The sequence below is a fragment of the Furipterus horrens genome, unplaced genomic scaffold (genome assembly GCF_987537825.1).
Source record: "Furipterus horrens unplaced genomic scaffold, mFurHor1.1.pri manual_scaffold_10, whole genome shotgun sequence".
NCBI classification, from domain to species: domain Eukaryota; kingdom Metazoa; phylum Chordata; class Mammalia; order Chiroptera; family Furipteridae; genus Furipterus; species Furipterus horrens.
Genome location: NW_028327180.1, coordinates 43,268,275 through 43,278,524, shown reverse-complemented (window position 1 = coordinate 43,278,524; position 10,250 = coordinate 43,268,275). Strand labels below are relative to the sequence as shown.

At 52.5% G+C, this 10,250-nt stretch overlaps 2 protein-coding genes across 3 annotated transcripts; one reads left to right on the top strand and one right to left on the bottom strand.

Moving 5' to 3' along the window:
* The first annotated feature begins 814 nt into the window (after positions 1 to 814).
* EPOR (erythropoietin receptor) lies at positions 815 to 5,796 on the top strand. Of its 2 annotated transcripts, none has more exons than XM_090289627.1 (8): positions 815 to 1,093; positions 1,970 to 2,102; positions 2,423 to 2,601; positions 2,675 to 2,832; positions 3,254 to 3,407; positions 3,492 to 3,579; positions 4,855 to 4,942; positions 5,033 to 5,796. In XM_090289627.1, exons 1-8 carry the CDS (start codon positions 979 to 981, stop codon positions 5,636 to 5,638), a joined length of 1,521 nt encoding a protein of 506 aa, XP_090145753.1. In that variant the 5' UTR covers positions 815 to 978; the 3' UTR covers positions 5,639 to 5,796. The 2 variants fall into 2 exon arrangements, with proteins under 2 accessions (XP_090145753.1, XP_090145752.1); XM_090289626.1 differs by having other exon boundaries at positions 1,967 to 2,102.
* A 927-nt stretch (positions 5,797 to 6,723) lies between these two features.
* On the bottom strand, positions 6,724 to 9,800 carry SWSAP1 (SWIM-type zinc finger 7 associated protein 1). Its single transcript, XM_090289633.1, has 2 exons — positions 9,521 to 9,800; positions 6,724 to 8,301 (listed from the first exon to the last, which is right to left on the bottom strand). Exons 1-2 carry the CDS (start codon positions 9,767 to 9,769, stop codon positions 7,798 to 7,800), a joined length of 753 nt encoding a protein of 250 aa, XP_090145759.1. The 5' UTR covers positions 9,770 to 9,800; the 3' UTR covers positions 6,724 to 7,797.
* Positions 9,801 to 10,250: the final 450 nt, after the last annotated feature.

The following is a 10,250-nucleotide window of genomic DNA, read 5'->3' as shown; positions in this document are numbered from 1 at the left end:
AAGCAGAGGGAATAGACGGTGCAAAGTCCGTGTTAACTTTACCACCTGCCAGTTTCTTCCCTCCTAATGCAAAGATGTTCCTGGCTACTCCATCTGCCCACTTTGTTGCCCAATAGAAAGTGATATCCCCTTTCCCAGTAAGGCCAGGTAAAGTCCCAGGATGGAAGCTCATTGATTGCATTTGGGTCATATGCCTACTCTGCCAATCACTGTGCTCCAGGGAATGGAGCATTTAATTGGTCAATCTGGGGCTGGCAGGAGCAGTCAGGCAGGTATCACCCCTCCTCAGGCATGTACCTCTGTGGGCTGTTTTCCCCAGTTTAAACTCAGCCCAAGTGAACAGCTTTTATGGCTTGTTCTATAATTACTTTCCACATTATTGAAAGAACTACACACACCTTGTAAAAGAAAATACCAAGTATAGAAATGTAAACTGAGGTTTTTTTCCAAAAAAAATCACAAAATCTCATACTCCAGAATATATGTAATTTTACACATATAGGATCAATTATGATTATTACTTATTTCTACCCAGACTAGGGAGAAAAGTTGATTAACAATAACATCGGTAACTTAAATTTTTGAAATGTTTGCTATATGCCAAGCCAAATTTTACAGACGAGAAGGCGCAGCTCAGATAAGGTAGGTCACCTGTCTGGGGTTACACAGCCAGAAAGTGTTTCTGACGTAGAAACCAGAGCTATTCCCGTCCCCCAGCGGCAGGGGACCTGAGAGGGCCTCTGCCCCCTTCTATGGGGCCTGGCAGGGCTGCCGCCTCCTGCTTATCTCAGCCCAGGCTGCCTGCTGGTCCCGCCCCCTCGGGGGAGCTGCCACTTGGAGACGCCTGGCCGGGAAGGGCCTGGTCAGCTGTGTCCGGCAGAGCCAGCTGCTGACCCAGCTGTGGACTGTGCCAGAGGTGGAGGAAGCGTGGGGCAGAAGCTCTGCCCCCCCCCACCCCCCCGTCGCGGGGGCTGCATCATGGATAACCTCGGAGCGCCCCTCTGGCCTGGAGTCGGCTCCCTCTGTCTCCTACTCACAGGGGCTGCCTTGGCTCCCCCTCCCAACCCCTCGAGCCCCCAGTTTGAAAGCAAAGGTAAGGAAGGTTGGAGCTGTGTGGACCCCTACACTGGGTCTTGAAGGGTAATACTGGGTTCTGAACTTTCAGCCTGGGTCCTAGGGACCAAGCTGGTGTCTGACCTCCTAGAGTGGGTTCCGGTGGGGTATGTCGGGTCTAAGTCCCCAGAATGGGTTCTGGGGGTAGGAGGGGACGTTGGAAAGAAACGTAAGTTTCCTGTTCTGTCTTTCCAGGGAGCCTGGGACATGCTACATCCTAATGGGGCAGGAGTGGTACTGGGTCTGGACTCCACGGTCCGGAGTCCCTGAGGGGAGAGGACCTAGCGGACCCTCCAGTTAAGGGAGGGAGGAAAAAGCCTGGGTCCTAATCGGAGGGGCCAGGCGGCAGGAGACTGTAAACACGGTTTGCATGCGGGCACCAGAACCCTCGTGCCGCTGGGTTGAGGGAGGGGGCGGGGGGCACGGTTGGCGCTATCCCGCGGCCGGGAGCCTGCCGGGACCGATAGGGAGCGCCGCCTTTTACACACACACACACACACACACACACACACACACACACACACACACACACACACACTCGCTTGTCCTGGGCTGGGGCGGGGCCTGGCAGAGGAAGACGGAGGCCTTAAACGCTGCGCTCAGTTCAGCGGGTTGCGGGGTGGGCAGGTATGTATGGGGGCGACAGTAAGGCAAGTAACCTGTATTTGGAAGTTGGGGAGGCACCACCACTGCGTACCCCTCCGGGGCCCCGCTGGGGTAGAGAGTTGGGTGGGGCTTTTGTCTTATCAGTCCACACAGGCGGCGGGAGAGGGGGAGGGCACTGTGGTCCGAAAACAGGCCTCGGCTTCCCTGACCCCTTCCCCTTGTCTCCCCCCACCCCACCCCACCCCAGTAGCCCTGCTGGCGGCCCGTGGTTCCGAAGAGCTTCTGTGCTTCACCGAGCGGTTGGAGGACTTGGTGTGTTTCTGGGAGGAAGCGGCAAGCCCCGGGGTCAACCCGGACAACTATAGCTTCTCCTATCAGCTCGAGTGAGTCCGATGAGGCAGGCAGACCGCCCCCATGAGTGGAGGGAGTAGGCGTGCGGGGCCGGGACCGGTTGGCGCCTCGCCTACTGGTGGGAAGCGCGTCGAGTCAGGGCTGACACATCCCCTAGTGGCCGGGTTGGAACACTCGGTCATTACGCTGGAGCGCAACGCCAAACATCAGGGCAGGGATAACCTCTAAATTAGGTATAAGGAGTCGCGTAGGTGGGGCTGGGACGCCCCCTCGTGGTAGTGGGCAAAATGAACCCATAGTCCGGTCAATATCACCCAACTTGTTTTCTTTCCTCCTCGGTCCCTTCATATAGAGGTGAGCGATGGAAGCCGTGCCGCTTGCATCAGGCGCCCGCGGCCCGCGGAGCGGTGCGCTTCTGGTGCTCGCTGCCTACCGCCGACACGTCGAGCTTCGTACCCTTAGAGCTGCGTGTCACATTGGCCTCATCAGGTGCTCCACGCTATCACCGTGTCATCCAGATCAACGAAGTGGGTAAGTTTGCCGGGAATGGGGGAGGGGTTGGGAGAGAGTCTCCGTCTCCGCCCACCTGAGCTATCCCCCGTAGTGCTCCTGGACCCACCGGCCGGGCTGGAAGCTCGGCGGGCCGACGAGGGCGGTCACGTGGTACTGCGCTGGCTCCCACCGCCTGGGGCTCCCATGGCGAGCCTCATTCGCTATGAGGTGAACATCTCCGCAGGCAGCGCCTCAGGGAGCGCGCAGAGGGTGAGGCTCAACCCTAAATTTCAGCCCCGTACACTGTGCTAAAGGTCCAGCCCTACTACGTCCCGCCTAGACTGTCACCACGGCCCCGCCCCCGAGGCCGGACATCCCAATGCCCAGGAGCCCAAGGCAGCTCCAAGCCCACTGACAAGGCCCCTTCCTCACTGCCTCCCCAGCCCACCAGAATCTTTGTCCCAAACCCTAGACCTCCTTCAGGGCCCCGCTCCCGGCGTGTTCCAGCTTCGCCATCTACCCGGGGCCTGGTCTTGATTGGGCCCGAGCCTTCCTGGGCCCCGCCTCCTAGTTTCACTACCTCTTGGGTGTCGCCCTTCCTTTCTCTGAATGGCTCGCCCTGCGTGCCTGTGTTGGTTCGCCCGGCCTGTTATTGGCTACGGCTACGCCTTTCATCCGGCTCGGACCCCAGGTGGAGATCCTGGATGGCCGCACTGAGTGTGTGCTGAGCAATCTGCGGCGCGGAACGCGTTACACCTTCATGGTACGCGCGCGTATGGCGGAGCCGAGCTTCGATGGCTTCTGGAGCGCTTGGTCAGAGCCTGCATCGCTGCGGACAGCTAGTGGTGAGGCCCCAAGTAGGGGTGTAGGAGGGGCTCGGGCTGAGTGTGGGGCGAGCCCACTGCCTTGACCTATTCCCGGTTCTCCAGACCTGGACCCGCTTATCCTGACGCTCTCCCTCGTCCTCGTGCTCATCCTGCTGCTGCTGGCCGTGCTCGCCCTCCTTTCCCACCGCCGGTGAGCACCCAATTCTGGCACCTAGGCCAGACCCCTCCCCACCAGCCCTCTCGCTGTGGAAACCTAGGTTCAGAGAGAGGCCCAAGGTCATACAGAGAGAAGTCAGTGGCACGACTAGGATGCAAGCCAGACCAGACCCAGACTTTTAATTAAAATATTTTCTGGGGGATAGTCATCTGGTTTTCCTTCTGCCTCAGTGGCTGCCCTTTTTCAGATTCCTTCGCAAGTTTCTTTTCCCAATTTCATCAGCTTTTGTAAAGTCAACGGCATGGGCTTAATGGAAAGATTTAAGCCCCTGTCTTCCCATCCCTGTTGTTAAGCTCCTCAGATGCTTTATGGTATGACCAGCCATCCTGAGGTTTTTGTAATTCTAAGCACATACCAGGAGGTTTTACACACCAAAGCCTTGGCACGGGTTCCTCTGCGTGGAATGCTCTCTGCCTTGTTCAATTAGCACTCCCCTAGGTGTATTTGAAGGCCCTGTTCATCTATTTGATTGGAAAATACATATTGAGTGTCAACAATGTGTTAGGCACTGAGGAGAAAGTGGAGAACAAGCCAGACATGTCCCTGGCCTTGTGGATCTCATGGTTGAGTCAGATAACAAACAAGGAAACCAATATATTTGGTTATAAATTGTCATGAATGATGGCAAAGAAACAAATGGGATATGGGGACATGACAGCATCCTTAGGAAAGACCACTGGGAGTGAACCATCAAAATGGAAATCTGAAGGTTGGAAATCTCCATGTGAAAAGCAGGGAGTAGAAACAAGTGCAAAGGCCCTGAGGTGGCAATGAGTTTGGAACATTGAAGCAGCTGCAAGAAGTGATATGGCTAGAGCAGTTTGTGAAGAGAGAGTAGTACATGATGAGGTGAATGGAGTAACATAGGTGAAAATATGCAGGGTCATCTGCAGGGCTCTGGGGAGGATTTGGAATTTATTCTGAATGCATTGCAGAACCATGGGAAGGAGTGAGAGAATTGATATAGCGGACCTCCAGGCAAGCCTGGGCCAGGTTAAAGGGGCAGGAGACAGTGCATACTGAACTCCTATACATCCTTCAAAACTCTGTTCCAGTTACCCCTCCTGTAGGGCCCTACAGATGCTTCAGCCAGAGCCCCTTCTCCCCATCACCTATGCACTCCTCTGCCTTCATCACGATCAATCACCAGGGGCTAGGAGTATCTGTGCCTCTGTGACTGGATACAGAAGGGACATAGGTGTGTTCAATGACACATGCCCATATACTTGTTTCATTTGGTTTCACCAGGGCTCTGAAGCGGAAGATCTGGCCTGGCATCCCAAGTCCTGAGAGTGAGTTTGAAGGCCTTTTCACCACTCACAAGGGTAACTTCCAGGTAGGTGTCCCTGTCCCCTCAGGGCCTGCAGCTTCCCTGATCCTGTGGCCAAACCCCAGGTCTCTGAGCTGGCTGGTACTGTTTTCCCAGTTGTGGCTCTATCAGAACGACGGCTGTCTCTGGTGGAGCCCCTGTACCCCCTTCGCAGAGGACATACCCACTCCCCTCGAAGTCCTCTCTGAGCGCTGCTGGGGGGTGACACAAGCAGTGGAGCCAGGGACAGATGATGATGGGCCCCTGCTGGATGCAGTGGGCAGTGAGCATGCCCAGGACACCTACCTGGTGCTGGACAAGTGGTTGCTTCCCCGGTGCCCACCGAATGAGGACCCCCCCCAGTCTGATGGTGGTTTGGACATAGGAGCCATGGATGAAGGCTCAGAAGCATTTTCCTGCTCATCTGTTTTGGTCCTGAAGCCAGAGGGGGCCTCAGCTGCCAGCTTTGAATACACCATCCTGGACCCCAGCTCCCAGCTCTTGCGCCCAAGGGCACTGCCCCCTGAACTGCCCTCCACCCCACCCCACCTAAAGTACCTGTACCTCGTGGTGTCAGACTCTGGCATCTCAACTGACTACAGCTCAGGAGGCTCCCAGGGAGCCAAGGAGGACTCATCCAATGGCCCCTATTCCAACCCTTATGAGAATAGCCTCATCCCAGCCCCTGAGCCTTCACCTCCCAGCTATGTGGCCTGCTCCTAGGACTCTAGTACTCAGGTGCTTGGAGACCCAGCCTGACTTCAAGTGCTAGTTGAGGCCCAAGACCTATGTGGCAGGGCCAGCGAGGCCTCTCTCAGAACTAGGGGCATTTCTGACCTTGTCTGTGTGTCTAATCCATTCTATTCATATATATATATATATATTTTATACATATATTGCTGCTCCTATATGGCTCAGGCCATAGGGGGAGCAGTATAAAAGGCTGTGAGCTCAACCTGAAATTCAGGACCTGGAAATCTGAATAATAATCATAATAAAATGAATTAGCCACTATAAGTTATGCTAATTGCCATAACAAACTACAGTATTCCCTCACTTATCGTGGGTATTATGTTCCAAAGCCCCCGCGATAGGTGAAAATCTGTGAAGTAGGAACCTTACATTTATTTTAGTATTTATATATATTTTAAGGCTCTATAAACCCTTCCCACACACTTATAAATCGTTCCTAGTCCCTTATTAAACTTTTCCACACTTATAAACACTACTTATGTTCTTAAACATATTCTACACTCTTAAACCTACGTAACTTTAACAACATATGTATACAGTACCACAAAATCCTGCGATATAGCAAAAAATCCGTGATAAATAATTAAATATAACATTTTTTAAAATCCTGCAATACAGTGAGGCCACGATAAGTGAACCGCGATATAGAGAGGGACTACTGTAATTCTAAATCTGAGTGGCTTAATACAATTAGTAGTTTCTCTCTCATATCTTAATTCAAACAGGTGGGCAGCCATCCCTGGGATGAGTCAGAAGCCCAGACTCTTCTGGTCTGTAGCTTCACCATCCTCCAAGGCCACCCTGGGGTCTTTAGATGGATCCTCTGCATCCTGCCAGACAGCAAGTAAAGGGAGAGAGAAGATTCTGTGGGTATTTTAGGGATCTAGCCTAGAAGTGGGCTCCATCTCTTCACAAATTCCACTGGCGGGAAATGGTTGCAACCCCACTTAGAATCATGGATGGCTGGGAAATGTAGTTTAGCTGTGCACTCGGGGAGAGGAAAGCTGTTTAATGGGCCTCTAGCTTCTCTCTACCACTAATAATAATAACAGTAATAACAGTAATTCATAGGTCTTTATTCTATATCAGGCCCCATTCTAAGAAAGCGTTCTGATGACACCAAATGTCATCAAGTGGCTCTCAATGGGAGTTCAAGTTTAACCATTTTTAGTTTGACATAACTTACAAAAACTGAACATATGCATACCTTCTGCTGCAGCAATTCCACTTATAGGAACCCTCACACACATACACCAGGACATGTGTGCAAGAATGAATGTTCATAGCAGTAAATAAGTCAATCTGATGAATAAATTGAGGTTTAGTTACCCATGGATTTATATGCAGTAGGGAAAAAGAAATGAACTAAAAAATGTGGCCGAGCTTTTCATGAAGATGGCACCCAAAGTGAAGAAGGAAGCCCCTGCCCCTCCCAAAGCTGCAGCCAAGACAGGCAAAGAACAGTGCTGAAAGGCCTCTACAGCCACAAAAAAAGAGAAGCTCCACACATCATCCACCTTACGGAGGCCTAAGACACTGCAGCTCTGAAGGCAGCCTAAATATCCTCGGAACAGCGTTCCCAGGAGAAACAAGCTTGACCACTATGCTATCATCAAGTTCCTCCTGACTACCCATTCAGCCATGAAGAAAGACAGAACACAATACACTTGTGTTCATTGTGGAGGTCAAGGCCAACAAGCATCAGATAAAATAACTGTGAAGAAGCTCTATGGCCTGATGAGAGAAGAAGGCATATATTCGACTAGCTTCAGACTATAATGCTTTGGATGTTGTCAACAAAATTGAGATCATCTAAACTGAGTCCAGCTGGTTAATTCTAAATATAAAAATTTTATACTAAAAAAAAAAAGTGGCTAATTCTTAGTAACAATGTTGAGGGGGAGAAGGAAGTCTCAAAAATTATATTTCTCATAAAAATTTTTATAAAGTTCAAAACAGCAAAACTAAACAATATGCATGCTGATAGGGTACAATATGTATATGATAATGCTATTTTTGAAAGAGAAAACGCACTTTATGTTCTTTAGTTTTTAAATCTGTACGCATCCCTGAGGTAAGTATTCCAGCCACAGGAAACACACATAAGAGTGGTGGTCACACACAAAAGCTCAAGGTTGGTCTCCAGAGCTTGAACCCTTGTCTGAGCTGGAGTCCCCAGCCTGGGTAGGCCAAGGGGTGATTGTCATCTCTCCACCTGGTTGGAAAGCCACACACCACTCTGCCCTGGGACCCAGCCCACATGGCTCTAAGCAGGCTCTGAAGCAGCGCTGCCCTGATCCTGGTGCAATTGGCTGCAGCCAGCACTGGGCAGGGAAATACCTCTGGAGAATTGACAGATGCAGGGCATCCCCACTGTTTCCTTCCTCCTGGGTCTGGAGGGCAACAATGAGCCCACAGCCTCGGCCGGGCCAAACCTGGTTGCTGAAGTGGGCAGCTGTGTCTAGAAGCAGGGCAGCCAGGTAGGCGGCTTCCTGAGGCTCCAGGTCTTCCGCTAAGTATTCCTCCAGGCCATCAAGCAGCAGAAGGAAGGGAGCTGGCCCCTGGGCCTCATGGGCAGAGCACAGGAGCTGAAGGAGCTCATGGGTTGAGGGTGGGTACTGGAAACGGATCTTCTAGAGCGAGGAGGAAAAAAGGGGGGCAAATTCAGCACAGGAAGCCAGGCTCCCAGCTTTAACAGCCTTGTTTTCTCGCATACTTTCCTGCAGGACGCTCTCACTCCCTCAAACAGCTGGTTCTAGAAGTGAAGCTCCTCAGAGTGGTTGAATATATTTTGTTCGCCCCCACCTCCTCTGTTTGTCCATCACTTATCACTGCCAGGTATTAGTTCAGAACAAGGATTGTCTTTTGTTTTGGTTTGGATTTTAAGCGATAGTGACAAGATTAGAGTGAAAAGGGATAGTACGCCCTCAAAGCAAGGTCTGTCTTTTGGCCACATCTCTAGGGCAATTGGCTGGTTTGGCTCAGTGGATTGAGCGTCGGCCTGCGAGCTAAGTGTCGCTGGTTCGATCTTCCAGTCAGGGCACATCAGAGAAGGAAAACTCTGACTCCAAAAAAAAACCTCCGCTGCCTTGCGGCATACCTCTTCAGGGGAAAGGCTAAGGGAGTAAACCCCGACAGAAAATCCGGAGCCGGAGTCCCTAAGGCGGTTTGACGTTGTAGTCAACACCGGCAACTCCTGCGGCGCACCTGAAGCCAAGCTGTATTGACTCCGTCTTTCCCTTGGACCCTTCAGCTGCGAAGAGAGGGGGGGTCTGCTGCATGGGCAACAGCAGACCCTCCATATCACCCTGCCCAGGCTCTGTAGCTTCAGCTCCACTGGAGAGGACACTCCAGCGTCATCGCAAGATGTCGATTCAACATGGGAGGAGACAGATACCGTGTCACTCCCGAGTCGGACTGCACAACCATTCTCGGCGGTGCAGATAGACTCTTAAGAAGCTACACCATCGTCTCTCGAGACGGACGGCTGCCGACGACGACTTCTAGGGCAATCTTTCCACGCAAAACTCACCCCTAGGCTTCCCAGTCTGACCCCCATCACTGACTCCGACTTCTCTGGAACCAGCTCTCCTCCAGAAAACAACCGGGGTTAGTCCCGCTCCTTACCGACCCTGGCCCCACTCTTAGGAACCGCCCTTCTTTAACTCCGGTCCTGCACTAAATACTCTAAATTTTAACAAACCCTCACGCCCCCAACTCATTTCTGACCCCGCCCCAGAATGACTTCCGGTTCGCCTTCCTTCGTCCCACCGTTGGCCTGGGTACTTGTCACTCAATCCTCGATCCACCCTTCCACTGGCTGGTTGGACTCAGGTCCCAACTCCCTGTTACCTGTAGCCGCAGGGGGTCTAGCGCTGCAGGCGTCCTCCCGGGCAGGCTTTGCAGAGGCTTCCGGGTCAGGAAGAGGACAGGGCCTCGGCCCTCCCCTGCCGCCTCCAGGGCTGTCGCAAATAGCAGAGCTGTCTTTCCAGACCCTGGACCGCCGAGCAGCAGCAAAGGTGGTCCGGCCTCAGCTGAGTTATCCTCACCGGACCCGGCTGCCCTACCTGGGCTTAGCATCCGCCTTAACGTCCCCGCCATTCACAGCGTACCTCTGTCCAATCGGCGGCCAGTTCCTGCTCTTAATCCCGCCTAAGACAAGGCCCTTTGGTTACTGTGCACTTAGCTTCTCCATTGGTCTATGGATCTGTTCATCAAAGTTAGATCCGGCTTTGCTAGCTCCTACCCTGGGGAACCGGCGATTAATCTAGTCTGAGAGAGGAATGCGGCCGTTTGAGAGGGAAAAGGCCCTTCCCTTGATTGACTCTGCTGAGAGAAGCAGCACGAATACTGTTATTGTGAGCTAACCAACGAATCAGACAGATGTAAGGGTTGAGAGCTGGAGGAAGCAGGCCCTCCGGAATCAGTGACACACTTGAGGTCTCCTAGCCTCAGTTTGCTCACCTGTAAAATGAGACTCATGATATTGCAGAGGAATATTGTGATGACTTGTGTCTGCGAGTAGGAACCCCCCACCCCCCAATAACACGGAATTATCTTCTGGAAAGTGGTCCTTTGTAGT